This window comes from Melanostigma gelatinosum, assembly GCF_949748355.1.
Source record: "Melanostigma gelatinosum genome assembly, chromosome: 17".
In the NCBI taxonomy this organism is placed as follows: Eukaryota; Metazoa; Chordata; class Actinopteri; order Perciformes; family Zoarcidae; genus Melanostigma; species Melanostigma gelatinosum.
In genome coordinates this window covers 22,620,348-22,643,913 of record NC_136650.1, presented here as the reverse complement: position 1 = coordinate 22,643,913, position 23,566 = coordinate 22,620,348, and the positions used below count along the sequence as shown (strand labels likewise).

At 39.0% G+C, this 23,566-nt stretch overlaps 1 protein-coding gene across 1 annotated transcript; it reads left to right on the top strand.

The window, feature by feature from the left end:
• Positions 1–3,820: 3,820 nt before the first annotated feature.
• On the top strand, positions 3,821–22,817 carry LOC306791289 (zinc fingers and homeoboxes protein 1-like). The gene is made up of 8 exons (XM_079287939.1): positions 3,821–4,033; positions 4,846–5,326; positions 6,273–6,881; positions 7,960–8,086; positions 8,894–10,099; positions 10,610–10,741; positions 10,907–11,377; positions 22,562–22,817. The coding sequence occupies exons 2-7, from the start codon at positions 4,977–4,979 to the stop codon at positions 11,372–11,374; spliced, it is 2,892 nt and encodes a 963-aa protein (XP_079144065.1). The 5' UTR covers positions 3,821–4,033; positions 4,846–4,976; the 3' UTR covers positions 11,375–11,377; positions 22,562–22,817.
• The last annotated feature ends 749 nt before the right edge of the window (positions 22,818–23,566 follow it).

Sequence of the window (23,566 nt, the reverse complement as noted above, 5' to 3'; positions counted from 1 at the left end):
CTAGCAGCTGTTCAGTTAAAGTCTGCATTATTACGGAGGAAGCAGCTGTTAGTGGAACGATTAGTGCGCTGGAGCTCCGCCTCTTCCTGCGTTACGTCACGGAGCATCTGACTCTGGACTCTCAAAACAACCACAAAGCCTTTCAAAACAACCACAAAGACTCTCAAAACAACCACAAAGACTTTCAAAACAACCACAAAGACTTTCAAAACAACCACAAAGACTTTCAAAAACAACCACAAAGACTTTCAAAACAACCACAAAGACTTTCAAAACAACCACAAAGACTTTCAAAACAACCACAAAGACTTTCAAAACAACCACAAAGACTCTCAAAACAACCACAAAGACTTTCAAAACAACCACAAAGACTTTCAAAACAACCACAAAGACTTTCAAAACAACCACAAAGACTTTCAAAACAACCACAAATACTTTCAAAACAACCACAAAGACTCTCAAAACAACCACAAAGACTCAAAACAACCACAAAGACTTTCAAAACAACCACAAAGACTTTCAAAACAACCACAAAGACTTTCAAAACAACCACAAATACTTTCAAAACAACCACAAAGACTCTCAAAACAACCACAAAGACTCAAAACAACCACAAAGACTTTCAAAACAACCACAAAGACTTTCAAAACAACCACAAAGACTTTCAAAACAACCACAAAGACTCTCAAAACAAACACAAATACTCAAAACAACCACAAAGACTCAAAACAACCACAAAGACTTTCAAAACAACCACAAAGACTGAGAGTCTTTGTGGTTGTTCAGTTGTTTTACAGATTTGGTGCTGAATTTAACCGTTTTTTACTTGATGAAAATGATCAAAAATCACTAACATATTCCACATTAAGACACCAAGACCTCGAGGAACGCCATAAGAAAAAAGCTGTGTATTTAGTATCCAAAACTTTTGATATTTTGTAGATTTCTGCAAGAAAAGTATTTTTAGGCTCATTGTGAATACACCTTCAAAAGCCTCTGGATCTCTGCTGCCCCCACGTCTCCGCCCTGGATACACGGGAAGGTTCATGGCTGCATCATGAAGCATTTATTTAAAAATAGACAAGGAGAGAGACAGAGAGAGAGAGAGAGAGAGAGAGAGAGAGAGAGAGAGAGAGAGAGAGAGAGAGAGAGAGAGAGAGAGACAGAGAGAGAGAGAGAGAGAGAGAGAGAGAGAGAGAGAGAGAGAGAGAGAGAGAGAGACAGAGAGAGAGAGAGAGAGGTCGACCCAAAGGTCCTCAAACCTTTTGAAGCTGAAAACATTCATAAAGAAAATCAAACTTCACATTGACGGTTAAAACCTTTGCATTCTCTGTAGTGTCCACCAGGGGGCGACTCCTCTAGTTGTATAGAAGTCTATGAGAAAATGACTCTACTTCTCTCTTGATTTATTACCTCAGTAAACATTGTAAACATGAGTTTGAATAAAAACAAATAATTTTTTATTTTTCAAACTTTGACAGGCTCCTGTTTTTTATTCTGATAATTGTGCTTCATAATAATGTTTGTTAAATTCTAAATAGTTTTAGTTTTTACATTAAATAATCAGTGGTGAAGTACTTTGACAAGTATAGCTTTGAGGTACTTCCTTCTTTACTTGAGTAGTTTCATTTGATTTCATTTTAATTCATACTTATACTTCACTTTATTACAGAGGAATACTTTGTTATCATTTGACAGCTTCAGCACAAACCTAAATATATAAGTATATAAGTAAATAGTATATAAAATATATAGTATGTAGTATATAAAATAGGTCAAATGTGCTGGTTTTGTATCACCTGCAGTTCTACTTATATGTTAATACATCAGCAATAATACATGCATATAATGTCACTTTGATACTTTAAGTCAGGGGTCTCAAACTCCCGGCCCGCGGGCCGAATCCGGCCCGCCACGTCATTTTATGTGGCCCGCGAATCCGCCAGCACAAAAAAAAAAAGAAAAAGAAATCTTTTTTTTTATTTTATTTTTTTAAGTTAGACTTGATAATAAAAATATCCCCATAGTCGAAGTTATGAGATAAAAAGTCATAACTATGATAGAAAGTCAAAACTATGATAATGATGATACTTAAACACAGAAGCAGCTCTTTGGTTGGTTACTGTACACTTGACATGGAAATGTATTGTGAGTACATTGAAGACTACTTCAAACGTAGCTTTAAAAACACATGAAATACTTCATGTCGGATTGTGCAAACGCACCCTTGAAAGGATTTTAAGCTTTGAACAAAGTTATTGTAATAACTTGTTTGATATTTGTCTTTGATATTTTCTTTAATAGTTTGAGCTTTGATAGAGTAATGTGGGTTTATTAACCCTAAATTAAAAGGATTTAAGTTATAATAACAGAAATGTGCTTAAATATATGTTTACATTTATATAACTACATGTACAATATTTTTACACTTGAATAAACAATAATCAAATGCAGAGAGAGTTATTTACCAATATGTTACAGTAGTAGTTACATTTACACAGTCTTACATTTACAACCGGCCCTTTGAGGCCGACCGTGATGCTGATGTGGCCCGGAGAGAAGATGAGTTTGAGACCCCTGCCTTAAGTATTTAGTTTATTGAAAATAAGTTACTTTTACTCTTTTTTATCCAGATATTTTACTTGTAACAGAGTATTTTTACATTGTTGTACAAGTACTTTTACTTAAGTCCTTGATCTGAGTACTTCTTCCTCTGCTGTAAATAACAAATTAAAGGCCAAAGAACAGAATGTAACTTCTTGCATAACTACGTCGGTACGCTGTGATTCAGAGCGATAGTACACAGTTGGAACACACTCCTGACGTTGGTCTGTGACGCAATGACGTACAGAAATAAAACAGTCACGCCTGAGACAGTATAGTGACGTTCATTTCCGTTTACCAGGGGAACCTTCAGAATAAACGATAGGGCATTAAATGTAAAACAAATTAAATAAATACAGCAGTTAATATCAAATACATAATACACAAATAAATATAATACAGTATAAACATATAAATGATATTAATCAATATAGAATGTTATTATCTAAAGGGTAATAAACAATGTATATATTATAAATAACATTATTTTAAGGAATTTAATGCAGAGCTATTTCATATGAAATCATTAAAAAAGATAAAGTAACAGCTTAGTCAATAATTCGTATCAGGGATTTATGTTTTTTAGGTGTTTTTGTAAAATGTTATTGAAGTTTATGGCAATTTGAGCTTATTTAGCAAATTTGTAGATACATGATGTGGTTCAAGTACCTCAAACTTGTACTTGGAGTATTTCCATTTTATGCTACTTCATACTTCTGTTCTCCAACATCTCAAAGGGAAATATCTTAATGTTTTCTCTGCTGCATTTATCTGAGAGATTACTTTAAATTGAGATTTATTTAAATATATAAATCAACTAACGTAATACATTCAACTTTAAAAGTTGATCACCTTTACCAGCTGCAAGATTTAAGTGATGAACACATACATTAATAAATAAATTAAAAATAAATTAATTTACATACAAATACATTGAAATAATTATAATCCAAGTATTTTTAGGTTTTAAATACAAGAATATTACATGTAACAGAGTATTACTACTTTTACTTCTGTATTTGTACACTGCTAATTTGGTTAAACTTTAGTTTAAGCTTTTATTTTGAACAAAATGAAACCGGATGTATTCCCCGGCCGTTGGTCGCGTGTAGCAATGGTATGAAAAAAAAAAATGGCCATCGTTAGGTTCGGTGAACTATCGGTGCCGTTTTTATTAAACTGTCCTTTTTTATTAACGAAAGCAACAGAGCGAAGAATGCGAGTCGTAAAGCGTCGCTAGCCGACAACTGGAGCTAACAGGTTCAGCTCGAGGCCTTCGGAGGAGCACCGTGTCCCGGTTAGCTGAGAAGCAGATGGGCTCCTCGGTGTATTCGGGTAAAAGAAAGGCGGAAGACTGCGTCTCAACACACCGAGAACCAGAGATGCTACGAAGAAGCTACAGCCGCTAGACAGCTAACTGCTTTTCGACGTGAGATGCTGGTTTGCGACTGTTGTCTGTGTCTCGCGCGGCGCCTCACGTCCGCTGCCACTTGTGGACGTTTAGCTAGCTTAGCTAGGTAGCTAGCTACGGTTAGCTTAGGATGCTGCTGGTGTTTGTTGTCGTTAAGTAAGCTAGCTGAGGGGAGAGAGCGAGAGCGCGAGAGAGAGAGGGGGAGAGAGAGAGAGAGAGAGAGAGACTGCGTCTGTCTGTATGCGAGCGAGTGTCTGTCTGTGTGTGTGAGCGTGGTCTGTGTGTGTGTGTGTGTGTGAGAGTGTGTGTGGGGGCAGGAAGTGTGTTTTCTGCTGCAGCCTCACAGTTTAATAAACCGCACAAAGCTTCTGCTGCAACAGAAGCTTTTCTAATAGCTGATCAATTTATCTGATTAATCTCATTTACTTTAATCTTGTGTAATTTACAGAACTCATAACAGTGTTTATTATACTGAATAACAAGTATTTAGACTGTTACATATTTATAACGTCCAGCCAGATGAGAAAAGTAACCAGAAATATGATTATATAAGTTATAAGATGAGTGTTGTTGGTTCATAGAAGGGAAATATATTCACACACGGAAGCAAAGAAGTGGTGTAAAATAGAATAACGACAACAACAATAATAAATATAATAAGCCTCGTTAAACAACAAAATGAAATCGATAACAATAACGACATCAAATGGAAATAAAATACCCGAAAACTAATGTAAAAGATAAAAAAACACGAGCTATTATCCTATAGGGGTCTTAAAATTCTTAATAAATAGTTAAAACACGACTCTTTGTTCTTCTCTCGTCTTCAGGATTTAAGGACGACAGAGGAAAACGTTTCAACCGATGACGTCATACTTTATGCAGCCACAGCGGGACGAGTTCAACTGAGACAGCTGTGACAAGACACGTTGCCCCCCCCCCACCCCAAAAAACCCTCAGGATGGCGAGCAGGAGGAAGTCCACCACCCCGTGCATGGTCCCCCCCCGAGAAGCCGTGGACTCGGACCAGGAGATGGAGGACGTCACCGCCGTCGCGGCCGACCAGGAGGACGGTCACGTCTCCGAGTTCCCCGGCGGTCCGCCGGAGGAGCCGGGCGAGGATGCGGACCGCCGGTCGTCGGTGTCGGACTACGTGGACTCCAACATGACGGAGGGAGGCTACGAGTGCAAGTACTGCAGCTTCCAGACGTCGGAGCTCAACCTGTTCACCATGCACGTGGACGCGGAGCATCCGGACGTCGTCACCAACACCTCGTACGTCTGCATGGAGTGCGACTACCACACCAAGAGGTACAACACTTTGTATACTCTGGTTTAATACTTTGTATACTCGTGTTTAATACTTGTTATGCTAGCGGAGAGTAGAAGCCACTATATCCACACTCTCAAATGAGTGAATTTTGCCCAAAAAATGTCGAAACGTTTTCCTTTAATTGTGATTTTCAGTTTCTCAAATGAGAGGATTTCATTCTGTTTTCGTGTCCAGTTCAAATTTTTTATTCGTCCCTTAAAGCTAACGTACAAACAGGAGAACACACACACACACACACACACACACACACACACACACACACACACACACACACACACACACGACAATCCAAAAATACAAATGTGTTAAAAAGACACAGAAGGATTTATAGCAGCAATATCCAAGAACACAAATCTCATGTTACGTATAGAAAAAAGTTTTTTCAGCAGATAAAATCACAGTTTAAGTTTAAATCATGTTGCACCAAAACTTTAAAAAGAGCTTAAAATTAAGAAATATTTAATTTGAACCTCTTTAAACATCAGTTTAGTTTTTACTCACTCAAATTTTGACTGTGATCCAGTATTAACCTTCAACTTACACTTGAGGAGGTTTGCTGTTCATTTTTTTTTAAATCTTTCTATTATTTGTTCTGCCAACTTTTTCTAAAAGGAGGAAACATTAGAGCTTCATGAGTAATGCTAAGCTAAGTAGCTGAACGTAAGTTTTTTTTTATTTGAGTAAGCCAGCATCACGTTGATTAAACTCTCTTTCATTTTGGTTTAAACTTGGATTTGCTAAATTAGTTAGATGAGATGAAACTAACCAGATTCGTTTTAGCTCAACTTTATTTAAAACCTTGATTTATTTCATTTTAAACCCAGTTTTACTGGATGAAACGAGTCTGAACCTCTGAATCTCTATGTTTTTGCACCCTAAAGTTTGTCTGATTAACGAAGTGTTGACTGGTTTCTTCCCGTCCAGCTACGACACCCTGCTGACCCATAACGCTCGCCTCCACCCGGGCGAGGACAACTTCACCCGCACGATGGTGAAGCGGCACAACGAGACCGTCTTCCAGCAGACGATCAACGACCTCACCTTCGACGGCAGCTTCGTCAAAGTGGAGGACGACGAGGGAGCGGAGGAGACGTCCCGCAAGAGCATCGCCCTCAGCAAGACGCCCATCATGAGGATCAGAAGCCGGGCGGAGCCCAAGAAGTTTGCCGCCATGCACAAGATGGCCGTCGACGACGTCATCAAGGTGGAGAGCGACGAGGACGACGAGGAGCCGCCCGCGCTTTCTCCTGCCCCGATGGCCGCCGCCGTCACGCCGCGCCTCATCCCCGTCTCCATGCCGCTGCAGCTCCACGCCGTCCCGCAGAGCATCGTGGTCAGCAGCTCCAACCTGCTGCAGTTCAAAGGGGGCTCCGGCGGCGGCGTGCTGCCCCCCGGCACACTGGCTCAGGTGCTGTCGGCGCTGCAGAACCAGCAGAACTGCAGTCAGACGCAGCTCCTCATCCCCATCAGCAGCATCCCGACATACAACACGGCCATGGACAACAACGTCCTGCTGGTCAGCGCCTACAACAGGTAACCGCTGGTCACGTGACTGCCAGTCAGCGTTTAGTGTTCAAATAATCCACTCTATGATGCAAGTAGCTTCTTCACCCTCGGAAGCAGATTCAGGGTGTTTTTGCAATTCTGCAGAACAATCATGACTAGTAGGGAGAACTCAAACATGTCTTTTGTGCGGAATAACAGTTATCATGCCATGAATCATGAATATATATTGACCATTCACATCTTTACATCCTCTACTTCCAGCCTCTCCTCTCCTCTCTGTGTTCAGAGTTTCTGTGATGTGACTGTTGGTCTCAGATGAATCAATGTTGAGCTCAGAATTAAATGCTTTTTACAGGACGTGGTTACTTCAAACGGTTTATTCGTGGTGAGATTTTAAATGTAGAATAAAATGTTTTCGATGAAATATCATCATTTTAGCTTCTGTTTAGTTGCTTTTTCGGAAGGAAGCGTTCTTTGCTCAGAATGTGTTCAAAGACTGTCGGAAAGATGAAAATCTGACGATAATGATGTTTTTTGCAGCTTCTGGCTGAGATGAACGTTGTAGTTTTGGCTCGTGTTGAAAAACAAACCCACCGGCGGGTTTTGGGGTTCAGAGGATTTAAGGGCAGATCCAGGGTTTTAGTATTTTTATTTTTATTTGTAACAAATCCCATGAAAAGACCGAAACTAAATGTTGAAGTCCGTCTCCCCACTGAAACAATTAGTCTGTAAACAAGAAAAGTAATTGGCAACAATTGATAATTAATAAGGGAATTATCATTTTAATAATTTTCTCAAGAAAATAATGCAAAAGAATAGCTGGAAATGTTTCTGAAATGAGTTTATTTGATGCCTTTTTTGTCTCTTTGTCACGCATGAACTCTTTTTGTCCCTTTAGGTCGATATGTTTAATTTAACTAAAACATATTTTTATTCGATTGTAATCTTTCATCAAACTCTTGCACAATAATTTCCTTCGTGATTAATAAAGTTCTATCTCATCTAATCTTACACAAGATAAAACAAGTCTTGTTGTTACGTAAGACATCATCTCATGTCGACTGGAGAGACTTCATGTTGTAAATAAAGTTTTTTTGTGTCTCAGGTTTCCGTACCCGTCGGTGTCGGAGATCATGGGTTTGTCTTCGCAGACGAAGTTCAGCGAGGAGCAGATCAAAGTCTGGTTTTCTGCTCAGAGGCTGAAACACGGAGTCAGCTGGACGCCGGAGGAGGTCGGTGCTCATCCACACCCAGGCCTAAATGAATCGCTCACGTTTTTAAGGGTTGCAAAGGGTCCAGAACTCTTCCTCATGCTATACCTTTTACCTTTTTTTACATGTTAGCTAAGTACATGATTTAGGCCTCAATTTGGAGAAAGGAAGTCCAAGAGGAGGAAATCCTAACGGGTTAGTTGAGATGTTTTGAACTGTTTGTATGAGGTAACTTCTCCATAGTGGACGGATTCTAACACACCTAAAATAATCAGTGTACGTGTACGCTATGTTTTCACCTCTTTCTGATGGGGAGCTATAATCTCTTTAAAGACACCAGACTCTATTCACAAAAACATTATTATTAATATTTGGTTTTGATCTGCAGCCCTTAATGTGCTGGTGACACGATCGCCAAAGACAACAACAGCATCTCCAAACTTCTAAGGAACCATAATTATAATTGTAAATTATGATTTATTTTACAAGAAACAAATGGAGAAAGTAGAAATCCCCCGAAGCAGAGATTCTTTCTTGAAATTAAAGGTGTGAAAGCGCAGGATGGATAAATAAAGATGTAGGTAATTTGGACAATTATTATTAAGAATTAATATTTATTTTGGATAAAGTAAGAAATAAGTTTGCTAGGAATTCATGAGCAATTGTGATTTATTATTCAGTCCTTGCTTGTTAATCTGATGAGATGAGCTGTTTTTGTTGTGGCCGTGTGTGTTTGACGTCACACCAGGAAGAATATTCAACTTCTGCTCGTGCTAATGTGCTAAAGTCCGTATCATGTATCAGAGTCTCGTACTCTTCTGTCTGCAGGTGGAGGAGGCGAGGAGGAAGAAGTTCAACGGCACCGTGCAGACCGTCCCTCACACCATCAACGTCATCCCCGCCAACATCGCCGCGGCCGCTAACGGCCTGCAGTCCATCTTCCAGACCTGCCAGATCGTCGGCCAGTCGGGCCTCATCCTCACGCAGGTCTCCGGCAACGGAAGCGCCGTGCCGGTGGCCTCCCCGATCACCCTGACGGTCACGGGCGTCCCCGGCAATCAGCCCAAAGCCACCGAACCGTCCGCGACGGAATCGAAGACGGAAATGTCGGCCGGTGCTCTGGACGCTTCTTCGGCGGGGGCCAAACCGAAGAAGTCGAAGGAGCAGCTGGCGGAGCTGAAGGCGAGCTACGGCCGCCGGCAGTTCGCCACCGAGGCGGAGATATCGCGACTCATGCAGGTCACCAAACTCTCCAAGCGAGCGATAAAGAAGTGGTTCAGCGACACGCGGTACAACCAAAGGAACTCCAAGGATCACCACGGTGTCCTGCTGAGTGAAGCCCCGCCCGCCAAAGCGCCGGGAGGAGGAGGACGAGGAGGGAGGAGCAGCGGCGGCAGCCTTAACGACAGCGACAACAACAACACCGCCGCCGCCATCGTCATCGACTCCAGCGACGACGCCGCCGATTGCTCGCCGACTTCCGCCAACGCCCCTCCTTCCAGTTCCGCCAACGCCACTCCGTCCGGTTCCGCCAGCGACCCGCGGGTCAAATTCCGCCACGCCTTCCCCGACTTCACGCCGCAGAAGTTCAAGGAGAAGACCCCGGAGCAGCTGCTCATCCTGGAGGCCAGCTTCCAGACATTGGACACGCCCCCGGATGAGGAGCTGAGCCGGCTGCGCACGGCGACGAAGCTGACGCGGCGCGAGGTGGACGCCTGGTTCACCGAGAGGCGGAAAATGCCCTCGAAGGAGGAAGAGGAGGAGGAGGAAGAGGAGGAAGAGATGGGGAAGCCGGCAGCCGGGGCTTCGTCCATGCCGCCCTCGAGCAGGAAGTTGGTGAAGAAGACGCCGGAGCAGCTCCACATCATGAAGAAGGCCTTCGTCCGCACACAGTGGCCCACGTCGGAGGAGTACGACCAGATGGCGGAGGACAGCGGTCTGCCGAGGACGTACATCGTCAACTGGTTCGGAGACACACGCTACGCCTGCAAGAACAGCAACCTGAAGTGGTACTACCTCTACCAGAGCGGGAAGGTAAGTGCTTTTTCATTTTTTAATTGAAAACACATGCAGTAGACACTTCTCTTGTTTATTTTTTAGGTCCTTCTGTTTTAAAAAAAACAAACATTATTATTATTATTATTGTCCGCATTTCAGTGCAAAAGGGAGGTGCTTGGGTTACTGGTAAGATTTTGAAATTTGGCACACAAGGCAAAGATGGCGAAAATTGCAGTCTGATTGGGTTGTGACATGTTTGCTTGATAAAGCCCCCTTTTGAGTAGCCCCAACATCGGGTTTCACCTAGATGTATGACATTTGGTAGGTCTGTGTAACGGGATTGGACATACAAAAAATCCTCTCGGAAGTATGCCCTAAACCAAACAGGAAGTTAGCCATTTTAAATTTTCTGACCGTTTTTCTGACCATTTCAAGGCGTCCTTTAACGAACTCCTCCTAGAGATTCAATTATATTTGTACTTCTTGGGAGAACTTTTACTTGGACTCTACTGTAAAAAAAAAAAAGGAAATACATTTGTGTTTAAGGTGGACGAGGCGCTGAACGGCGGAGTTAAGACCCAGAAGAAGTCCAGGAAGCGTTTCCGCGGTTGGTCCAGGAGGACACGCCGGCCGTATCCCTGCAAACGCTCGCCACAGGGGGGCGCCACCCCGATCAAGGTTTGTGTGTCCAGTTTATTAGGTACACCTGGCTGAAGCTAATGGATACTTTTGAAGTAGCTCCTCATAAGACAACATATTTCCCGAAATGTCAGCTGACTTTAGACAATCTAAGTCAAAATGTTGGTACTTTTAGATGTAAAGTTTGTTTTTCACGTCCTGCAGGTGAAGTCCGGTAAGTCGTTCCTGAAGGACTACTACCTCAAACACCGAGCCCTGAGTGAGAAAGACCTGGACGACCTGGTGACGAAGTCCAGCATGAGCTACGAGCAGGTGAGGGACTGGTTCTCCGAGACCGCCAGGAAGGTGGTGGAGAGCAGGGAGCCCTTCAGCGATGAGGAGGACGAAGAGGAGGAGGAGGAGGAGGAGGAGGAGGAGGAAGAAGAAGAAGAAGAAGAAGAAGACGAAGACGAAGAGGAGGAGGAGGAGGCTGCAGCAGAACGTGCAGACAGCGAAGGAGAGATGGAGGTGAAAGAACAAGGAGAAGAAGCCACTGATGACGACTGCGAGGAGGAGGAGGAGGAGGAGGAGGAGAAGGAGGGGGAAGCCGAGGTGGAGGATGAAGGTGAAGCGATCAAGGAGGAGTCTAAAGGTGTCAGCCAATCACAGCCCCAGGCAGAGGAGCAGACATGAGAGGTGAGTCTGATTTTATGTCTCACTAAACACAGATATAAACTGGTGATGTAGCAAAGAATGTGATGTCGTCGACACCTCGTTATGAAAGCAACTGTGAAGCAAGAATCCCTACGAATACTATACTTTGACTTTTATAATGGCTTTTTAAATATATGATGACATACTATACTATACGGTATTACTTTTATACGGTATTACGACATGCTATACCAGGGATTCCCAAAGTGGGGTGCGCGCACCCCTGGGGGTGCGCGAGCTGCCTCTAGGGGGTGCGCGAGAGGAAAAGTGTAATGGCGGTCTGATGGTGTAATAATATTAAATATAAAAAAAAATGTAATTTTAATTTAAAAACTGTCAGGTGGGACATCTGAAGCTATCAGTCGTAAAAGAGGAGAGGGACAGAGAGAGAGAGAGGAATCGGAGGCGAGGGGAACGGAGAGGTGCGTTGGGGGGAGAAGAAATCGAGCCAGAGTCAGAGGAAGATGAGACGGCGCAGACTGGGAAAAAAAGAGGAAATATGATGAAAAGTATCTGTGTCTGGGCTTCACTTGGATTGGCAACGCAGATTCCCCAAAGCCACAGTGCGTGGTGTGCAGTGAGGTTCTGGCTAACAGTCTGAAGCTCTTATTTACGTCGCCACCTGAACACCAAGCATGCCAGTGCAAGTCAAAAGCCCCTTACATTGTTTATATCCAAATTGGAGGAGTTACAAAACAGCCAAAAACAACTGGAGTCTCATTCATGTGTTGGTCTATAAATGACGCACTACGGGCTTCATATCTGGTTACAGAATAGCGAGAAAGGGGCTACCACACAATCGCCGAAGACGTGAGCTTGCCAGCTGCCAGAGAGATGGTGGAATGTATGATTGGGGAGAAAGAAGCAAAAAAGTTGGACATGATCCCGGTGTCCGACAACACTGTGTCGCGCCACATCGATGCTTTGTCCGAAGACATCCTGGCTACATTAGTCGGTCATTAATTGTAAATTAAATGTGATAATCTGCCTCTGAGCCTGTGCGTGTGTGCTCGCATCCGTATTGCTCTTTAAAAGTGACGCCTTGTGTCACTGAAAGTTATTGAAACTTTGTTGCAGTGTTTCAGGGCGTTTTCACACCTTCAGTTCGTTTGCTTTGTTGCAGTTGCTCCTTTGTTCGGTTTGTGTTCACACTGCAACATTTAACAGCGGACTAAATCTTGTAAACAAATGCCACGCGCGAGCAAACTGTTCTCTCATTGGTCCGATTCTTATGCGGCTATGAAGGCTTAAAAGGCTCTGTTGCTTCTTTTTTTATTATTATTAAGGGGGGGGGGGGTGCGCGAACCCGGTCGGGATGTAGAAGGGGGTGCGCGGCCTAAAAAGTTTGGGAACCGCTGTGCTATACTATGACTTTTTTCATGACTTTTTACGACATGCTATACTGTGACTTTTTTCATGACTTTTTACGACATGCTATACTGTGACTTTTTCATGACTTTTTACGACATGCTATACTGTGACTTTTTTCATGACTTTTTACGACATGCTATACTGACTTTTATTATGACTTTTTACGACATGCTGTACTGTGACTTTTATTATGACTTTTTACGACATGCTATACTGTGACTTTTATTATGACTTTTTACGACATGCTATACTGTGACTTTTATTATGACTTTTTACGACATGCTGTACTGTGACTTTTATTATGACTTTCTACGACATGCTATACTGTGACTTTTATTATGACTTTTTACGACATGCTATACTGTGACTTTTATTATGACTTTTTACGACATGCTATACTGTGACTTTTATTATGACTCTTTACGACATGCTGTACTGTGACTTTTATTATGACTTTTTACGACATGCTATACTGTGACTTTTTCATGACTTTTTACGACATTCTATACTGACTTTTTACGACATGCTATACTGTGACTTTTTACGACATGCTATACTGACTTTTATTATGACTTTTTACGACATGCTGTACTGTGACTTTTATTATGACTTTTTACGACATGCTATACTGTGACTTTTTACGACATGCTATACTGTGACTTTTTACGACATGCTATACTGTGACTTTTTACGACATGCTATACTGTGACTTTTTACGACATGCTATACTGTGACCTTTTTCATGACTTTTTACGACATTCAATACTGTGACTTTTTTCATGACTTTTTACGACACGCTATACTGACTTTTATTATGACTTTTTACGACATGCTATACTGTGACTTTTTCATGACTTTTTACGACATTCTATACTGTGACTTTTATTATGACTTTTTACGACATGCTATACTGTGACTTTTATTATGACTTTTTACGACATGCTATACTGTGACTTTTATTATGACTTTTTACGACATGCTGTACTGTGACTTTTATTATGACTTTTTACGACATTCTATACTGACTTTTATTATGACTTTTTACGACATGCTATACTGTGACTTTTTACGACATGCTATACTGACTTTTATTATGACTTTTTACGACATGCTGTACTGTGACTTTTATTATGACTTTTTACGACATGCTATACTGTGACTTTTTACGACATGCTATACTGTGACTTTTTACGACATGCTATACTGTGACTTTTTACGACATGCTATACTGTGACCTTTTTCATGACTTTTTACGACATTCAATACTGTGACTTTTTTCATGACTTTTTACGACACGCTATACTGACTTTTATTATGACTTTTTACGACATGCTATACTGTGACTTTTTCATGACTTTTTACGACATTCTATACTGTGACTTTTATTATGACTTTTTACGACATGCTATACTGTGACTTTTTTCATGACATTTTACGACATGCTATACTGTGACTTTTATTATGACTTTTTACGACATTCTATACTGTGACTTTTATTATGACTTTTTACGACATGCTATACTGTCACTTAGGGCTGGGCGATAAATCGATTTAATCGATTAATTCGAATGTGTGCTTTAAGGCGATGTGTTTTATTGAAAATCGAGAAAATCGCCCCCACCCCTTTTTCCCGTAGTAGAGTGCGCGCGCATTGTTTACAAACTAAAACAATGGCGGCCAGCAGCTTCACTGCTTTCCACACGGTGGAAAGCCATCACGGATGCAGTCGCGATGTATATCGCAAAAGATATGGTGCCCATATACACCGTGGAAAAGCCGGGGTTTATTCACCGTCTCAAAGCTTTGGACCCCAGGTACGTGCTACCAAGCCGTAAACATTTTTCTGACGTTGCCTTGCCTCGGCTGTACAATAGTACACGCCAAAGGATCTCTGCGGAGCTGGAGGGGATGTCATTCTACTCCGCAACAACTGACCTGTGGTCCAGCAGGTTGACCCAGACACCGATCCACTTGACTGGTGGAAGCGTCACCAACTTAACTTTCCAAGGCTAAGTACTTTAGCAAAGAAATACCTCTCTGTGCCAGCTACAAGTGCCCCCTCTGAGAGGCTTTTCAGTGTGTGGGGGGGCATTGTTACATGCCACCGTGCATGCCTGAAGCCAGAGGTAGTAGACAGGCTTGTCTTCCTGGCAAAAAATATTTAGAAAAAACATGCACTACTGTTTAATACTGTTGGTTATGTTGTGAATGCACTTGATTTTGTTTACATGCACTTATTTACTGTGCAAAATATGTTATGTTGATGTTAGATCAGATGTTGCACTTTTGAAAATGTGAATGTTAAAGGGTCATATACATTTTATTTCATGCTGTGTTTGTATCAGTGTATTCAGTTAGAAAAGCTTACTGTAAAAAGTTACATTTGCACAGTTGTTTACAATGGAAGGCTACTATTTAATTCCATTTAATGTTATGTTTAATTTAATTTTATATTTAAATGATTCAGGCAAACAAAAGAGTGACCAAATACTTTTTGTATACTACAGGCACCTTTCTACAATGTTCAGGTTTTGTTTGCACTTTATTTTTATCAACCTACTTGGGAAAATCATCACAAAATAAAAGAAAAAATTGTTTTCAACAGCTTCTGTCATCTGCAAAAAATTTTGGGGGAAAAAAATCGATTTAAATCGTGAATCGGATTTTTTGTAAAAAAATCGGAGATTTTTTTTTTAGGCCATATCGCCCAGCCCTACTGTCACTTTTTTCATGACTTTTTACGACATGCTATACTGTGACTTTTATTATGACTTTTTACAACATGCTATACTGTGACTTTTATTATGACTTTTTACGACATGCTATACTGTGACTTTTTCATGACTTTTTACGACATTCTATACTGACTTTTATTATGACTTTTTACGACATGCTATACTGTGACTTTTTACGACATGCTATACTGACTTTTATTATGACTTTTTACGACATGCTGTACTGTGACTTTTTCATGACTTTTTACGACATGCTATACTGACTTTTATTATGACTTTTTACGACATGCTGTACTGTGACTTTTTCATGACTTTTTACGACATTCTATACTGACTTTTATTATGACTTTTTACGACATGCTATACTGTGACTTTTTACGACATGCTATACCGACTTTTATTATGACTTTTTACGACATGCTGTACTGTGACTTTTATTATGACTTTTTACGACATGCTATACTGTGACTTTTTTCATGACTTTTTACGACATTCTATACTGTGACTTTTATTATGACTTTTTACGACATTCAATACTGTGACTTTTTTCATGACTTTTTACGACATGCTATACTGTGACTTTTTCATGACTTTTTACGACATTCTATACTGTGACTTTTATTATGACTTTTTACGACATTCAATACTGTGACTTTTTTCATGACTTTTTACGACATGCTATACTGTGACTTTTTCATGACTTTTTACGACATTCTATACTGTGACTTTTATTATGACTTTTTAAGACATGCTATACTGTGACTTTTATTATGACTTTTTACGACATGCTATACTGTGACTTTTATTATGACTTTTTACGACATGCTATACTGTGACTTTTATTATGACTTTTTACGACATGCTATACTGTGACTTTTATTATGACTTTTTACGACATGCTGTACTGTGACTTTTATTATGACTTTTTACGACATGCTGTACTGTGACTTTTATTATGACTTTTTACGACATGCTATACTGTGACTTTTTACGACATGCTATACTGTGACTTTTTACGACATGCTATACTGTGACTTTTTACGACATGCTATACTGTGACTTTTTACGACATGCTATACTGTGACTTTTTTCATGACTTTTTACGACACGCTATACTGACTTTTATTATGACTTTTTACGACATGCTATACTGTGACTTTTTCATGACTTTTTACGACATTCTATACTGTGACTTTTATTATGACTTTTTACGACATGCTATACTGTGACTTTTATTATGACTTTTTACGACATGCTATACTGTGACTTTTATTATGACTTTTTACGACATGCTGTACTGTGACTTTTATTATGACTTTTTACGACATTCTATACTGACTTTTATTATGACTTTTTACGACATGCTATACTGTGACTTTTTACGACATGCTATACTGACTTTTATTATGACTTTTTACGACATGCTGTACTGTGACTTTTATTATGACTTTTTACGACATGCTATACTGTGACTTTTTACGACATGCTATACTGTGACTTTTTACGACATGCTATACTGTGACTTTTTACGACATGCTATACTGTGACCTTTTTCATGACTTTTTACGACATTCAATACTGTGACTTTTTTCATGACTTTTTACGACACGCTATACTGACTTTTATTATGACTTTTTACGACATGCTATACTGTGACTTTTTCATGACTTTTTACGACATTCTATACTGTGACTTTTATTATGACTTTTTACGACATGCTATACTGTGACTTTTTTCATGACTTTTTACGACATGCTATACTGTGACTTTTATTATGACTTTTTACGACATTCTATACTGTGACTTTTATTATGACTTTTTACGACATGCTATACTGTGACTTTTTCATGACTTTTTACGACATTCTATACTGACTTTTATTATGACTTTTTACGACATGCTATACTGTGACTTTTTACGACATGCTATACTGACTTTTATTATGACTTTTTACGACATGCTGTACTGTGACTTTTTCATGACTTTTTACGACATGCTATACTGACTTTTATTATGACTTTTTACGACATGCTGTACTGTGACTTTTTCATGACTTTTTACGACATTCTATACTGACTTTTATTATGACTTTTTACGACATGCTATACTGTGACTTTTTACGACATGCTATACCGACTTTTATTATGACTTTTTACGACATGCTGTACTGTGACTTTTATTATGACTTTTTACGACATGCTATACTGTGACTTTTTTCATGACTTTTTACGACATTCTATACTGTGACTTTTATTATGACTTTTTACGACATTCAATACTGTGACTTTTTTCATGACTTTTTACGACATGCTATACTGTGACTTTTTCATGACTTTTTACGACATTCTATACTGTGACTTTTATTATGACTTTTTACGACATTCAATACTGTGACTTTTTTCATGGCTTTTTACGACATGCTATACTGTGACTTTTTCATGACTTTTTACGACATTCTATACTGTGACTTTTATTATGACTTTTTAAGACATGCTATACTGTGACTTTTATTATGACTTTTTACGACATGCTATACTGTGACTTTTATTATGACTTTTTACGACATGCTATACTGTGACTTTTATTATGACTTTTTACGACATGCTATACTGTGACTTTTATTATGACTTTTTACGACATGCTGTACTGTGACTTTTATTATGACTTTTTACGACATGCTGTACTGTGACTTTTATTATGACTTTCTACGACATGCTATACTGTGACTTTTATTATGACTTTTTACGACATGCTATACTGTGACTTTTATTATGACTTTTTACGACATGCTATACTGTGACTTTTATTATGACTTTTTACGACATGCTGTACTGTGACTTTTATTATGACTTTTTACGACATGCTATACTGTGACTTTTATTATGACTTTTTACGACATGCTATACTGTGACTTTTATTATGACTTTTTACGACATGCTGTACTGTGACTTTTATTATGACTTTTTACGACATGCTATACTGTGACTTTTTCATGACTTTTTACGACATTCTATACTGACTTTTATTGTGACTTTACGACATGCTATACTGTGACTTTTTACGACATGCTATACTGTGACTTTTATTATGACTTTTTACGACATGCTATACTGTGACTTTTATTATGACTTTTTACGACATGCTATACTGTGACTTTTTACGACATGCTATACTGTGACTTTTTACGACATGCTATACTGTGACTTTTTACGACATGCTATACTGTGACCTTTTTCATGACTTTTTACGACATGCTATACTGTGACTTTTTCATGACTTTTTACGACATTCTATACTGTGACTTTTATTATGACTTTTTACGACATGCTGTACGGTGACTTTAATTATGACTTTTTACGACATGCTGTACTGTGACTTTTATTATGACTTTTTACGACATGCTATACTGTGACTTTTATGACTTTTTACGACATGCTATACTGTGACTTTTATTATGACTTTTTACGACATGCTGTACTGTGACTTTTATTATGACTTTTTACGACATGCTATACTGTGACTTTTTACGACATGCTATACTGACTTTTATTATGACTTTTTACCACATGCTATACTGTGACTTTTATTATGACTTTTTACGACATGCTATACTGTGACTTTTATTATGACTTTTTACGACATGCTATCCTGTGACTCTTTCATGACTTTTTACGACATTCTATACTGACTTTTATTATGACTTTTTACGACATGCTATACTGTGACTTTTTACGACATGCTATACCGACTTTTATTATGACTTTTTACGACATGCTGTACTGTGACTTTTATTATGACTTTTTACGACATGCTATACTGTGACTTTTTACGACATGCTATACTGTGACTTTTTTCATGACTTTTTACGACATTCAATACTGTGACTTTTTTCATGACTTTTTACGACATGCTATACTGTGACTTTTTCATGACTTTTTACGACATTCTATACTGTGACTTTTATTATGACTTTTTAAGACATGCTATACTGTGACTTTTATTATGACTTTTTACGACATGCTATACTGTGACTTTTATTATGACTTTTTACGACATGCTATACTGTGACTTTTATTATGACTTTTTACGACATGCTATACTGTGACTTTTATTATGACTTTTTACGACATGCTGTACTGTGACTTTTATTATGACGTTTTACGACATGCTGTACTGTGACTTTTATTATGACTTTCTACGACATGCTATACTGTGACTTTTATTATGACTTTTTACGACATGCTATACTGTGACTTTTATTATGACTTTTTACGACATGCTATACTGTGACTTTTATTATGACTTTTTACGACATGCTGTACTGTGACTTTTATTATGACTTTTTACGACATGCTATACTGTGACTTTTATTATGACTTTTTACGACATGCTATACTGTGACTTTTATTATGACTTTTTACGACATGCTGTACTGTGACTTTTATTATGACTTTTTACGACATGCTATACTGTGACTTTTTCATGACTTTTTACGACATTCTATACTGACTTTTATTATGACTTTACGACATGCTATACTGTGACTTTTTACGACATGCTATACTGTGACTTTTATTATGACTTTTTACGACATGCTATACTGTGACTTTTATTATGGCTTTTTACGACATGCTATACTGTGACTTTTTACGACATGCTATACTGTGACTTTTTACGACATGCTATACTGTGACCTTTTACGACATTCAATACTGTGACTTTTTTCATGACTTTTTATGACATGCTATACTGACTTTTATTATGAATTTTTACGACACGCTATACTGTGACTTTTTCATGACTTTTTACGACATGCTATACTGTGACTTTTATTATGACTTTTTACGACATGCTATACTGTGACTTTTATGACTTTTTACGACATGCTATACTGTGACTTTTAACGACATGCTATACTGTGACTTTTTACGACATGCTATACTGACTTTTATTATGACTTTTTACGACATGCTATACTGTGACTTTTATTATGACTTTTTACGACATGCTATACTGTGACTTTTTCATGACTTTTTACGACATTCTATAGTGTGACTTTTTTCATGACATGCTATACTGACTTTTATTATGACTTTTTACGACATGCTGGACTGTGACTTTTTTCGACATGCTGTACTGTGACTTTTACGACATGCTGTACTGTGACTTTTATTATGACTTTTTACGACATGCTATACTATGACTTTTTACGACATGCTATACTGTGACTTTTTACGACATGCTATACTGTGACTTTTAGTATGACTTTTACGACATGGCTATACTGTGACTTTTATTATGACTTTTTACGACATGCTATACTGTGACTTTTATTATGACTTTTTACGACATGCTATACTGTGACTTTTATTATGACTTTTTACGACATGCTGTACTGTGACTTTTAACGACATGCTATACTGTGACTTTTATTATGACTTTTTACGACATGCTATACTGTGACTTTTATTATGACTTTTTACGACATGCTGTACTGTGACTTTTATTATGACTTTTTACGACATGCTATACTGTGACTTTTATTATGACTTTTTACGACATGCTATACTGTGACTTTTTCATGACTTTTTACGACATTCTATACTGACTTTTATTATGACTTTTTACGACATGCTATACTATGACTTTTTACGACATGCTATACTGTGACTTTTTACGACATGCTATACTGTGACTTTTAGTATGACTTTTACGACATGGCTATACTGTGACTTTTATTATGACTTTTTACGACATGCTATACTATGACTTTTTACGACATGCTATACTGTGACTTTTAGTATGACTTTTACGACATGGCTATACTGTGACTTTTATTATGACTTTTTACGACATGCTATACTGTGACTTTTATTATGACTTTTTACGACATGCTATACTGTGACTTTTAGTATGACTTTTACGACATGGCTATACTGTGACTTTTATTATGACTTTTTACGACATGCTATACTGTGACTTTTAGTATGACTTTTACGACATGGCTATACTGTGACTTTTATTGTGACTTTTCACGACATGCTATACTGTGACTTTTTTCATGACCTTTTTCAACATTTTTAAGACATGTTCAGAAACTGGAACAAAAACAGGGAGACAACGAGCTGGCGGCCAAAAGTAGTAATTTATTTGTCTCGCCAAAAACAAGTAACCCAATGATAACAGCATTTACACAAAGACAGACACAACTGTCGTAAGCCTCACTGTCAACAATATCTTCCTTTCAGAGAGGGCAGCTGCCAACTGGAGAGGGTATTTGAGCCACTCTGGCTGTTAGCGATCCTCCAATCCATCCTGAGATGGTACTGAACCGCAAAGGGCATGAAGCCAGATACCCCTTGTTCCGACACCCCACTGCTTCTCTCGCTGTAGTTCGGGCTGGATTGTAGCAATGCCGGCATTCCCGTTTAACTTGCATCTTAGTCCCTCCCACCAGGGAAGCTGGGTCAGTCGGCTTTAACAGCTGGAGAGACTTTTACTCATAAAGACACAGTAATCATCACTGCCAGAATATGGTTCTAAAGAAGTAAATTAAATGACATAACTATCAAACCCGACACTCATCAATGATCCGCCTCACGTGACTGAATGAAATGATGATAAATGATGTAAAAAAGCTCTCTGACTTTAATTGTTTCCATAATAAAAGTTTTTGAGGAAACATCAGATCATCAAAAGACATGAACATATATTTATATGATTATACATTATAATATTAATGCCGAAAGACATGGGATGCACCCAATGACCTAACGACACGTTGTACTATGACTTTTTATAGATTTCTTACGACATGCTATTCCATGAAAATAAAATATAAATAAAAACATCAGTGACCAAAATAATGAGATTACGAATACAAGGTTCACATGTGTGATGAGCTCCAGATCCTCCTCGGGTCAACGTCTCTTCATCGGGTTAAACTTGATCTTTAGTTTCACATAGTTTGGTTTATTTGGAGCGGAGTAGCAGTGATTGATCTTTAAAAGGAGAATGATTCATTTAACTGTTTCACATCGATCGTCCTTTCATTCCACAGCATCCACCGTGGAGACGACACGAGTCAGTGTTTCTCAGCTGATGGTTCTGGACCCAAAGATGGCCGCAGGAAGCTCAGACAGGGTCACAGCTCGGCTGGAGGACAAGTTAACTAGCGGGACGGGTTTGTGCTTTGGGCCCCGACGCAGCTGAGAAGCACTGAGCGGACTTTAAGGACAAAGCTCCAGGATGTAGTTCCTTCTTGCTGATGAACTGTGGGGACCAATCAAACACGCGGGACGACTCACTTTCCAATCCTGCCCCTGTACAAACAACGGGGCTTTTATTTTGGTGAGGGTGAGGTGGGGGGGGGGGGGGGGCTTTTGTCATTTTTCGTACTCAAAAAAGTAAAGAGTTTTTAAAGTGAGAGGTGAGACCTCGCATGGGCTTTCTCAATAATATAGAACTTTTTTCAGAATAACGGACCATTTTCTTAAGTGAACGTCCTCCAAACAACGAGAACATTTTGTTCTGAAAGAAGAAAGCTTTTTGTGAATAGACGACTCAAATTAGTGCCATTCTGTTTATTAAGCAAGATAACTCAGCTGGTTTGAATTCAATGTCCGCCTTTTTACTTTTTAGTATTTTTCCCCTTTTTTAAAGTCTTGACGTATAAATACAACGGGGACTGAATCTACCTTCATTATTATGAGTTCTGTTGAATATGGGGATAATTTGGGTCCATTCAGTTTCAACGACATCATTTCAGTTTAAGAATTTACCTCCAAACACGAATCACTGAAGTAAAACAAGAGACGGCAACTCCTTCAAGGGAAACATCCACCAAAAACTCTGCTTTACATATCAGACTTAACTTATCCCACAATGCACCTGGAAAAAAACACAAAAACAACATTAAAGCAACACACTTCAACTTGAGACAATAAATACATTTTATGGCCAAAGAGTCAAAAACAACATGAAGTTATGTTGACTATTAGTTTATGTGAACAGCTTGGTAGATTGTGTTGATCAGACTTATTACAGTGTATTAGGTACACCGAGC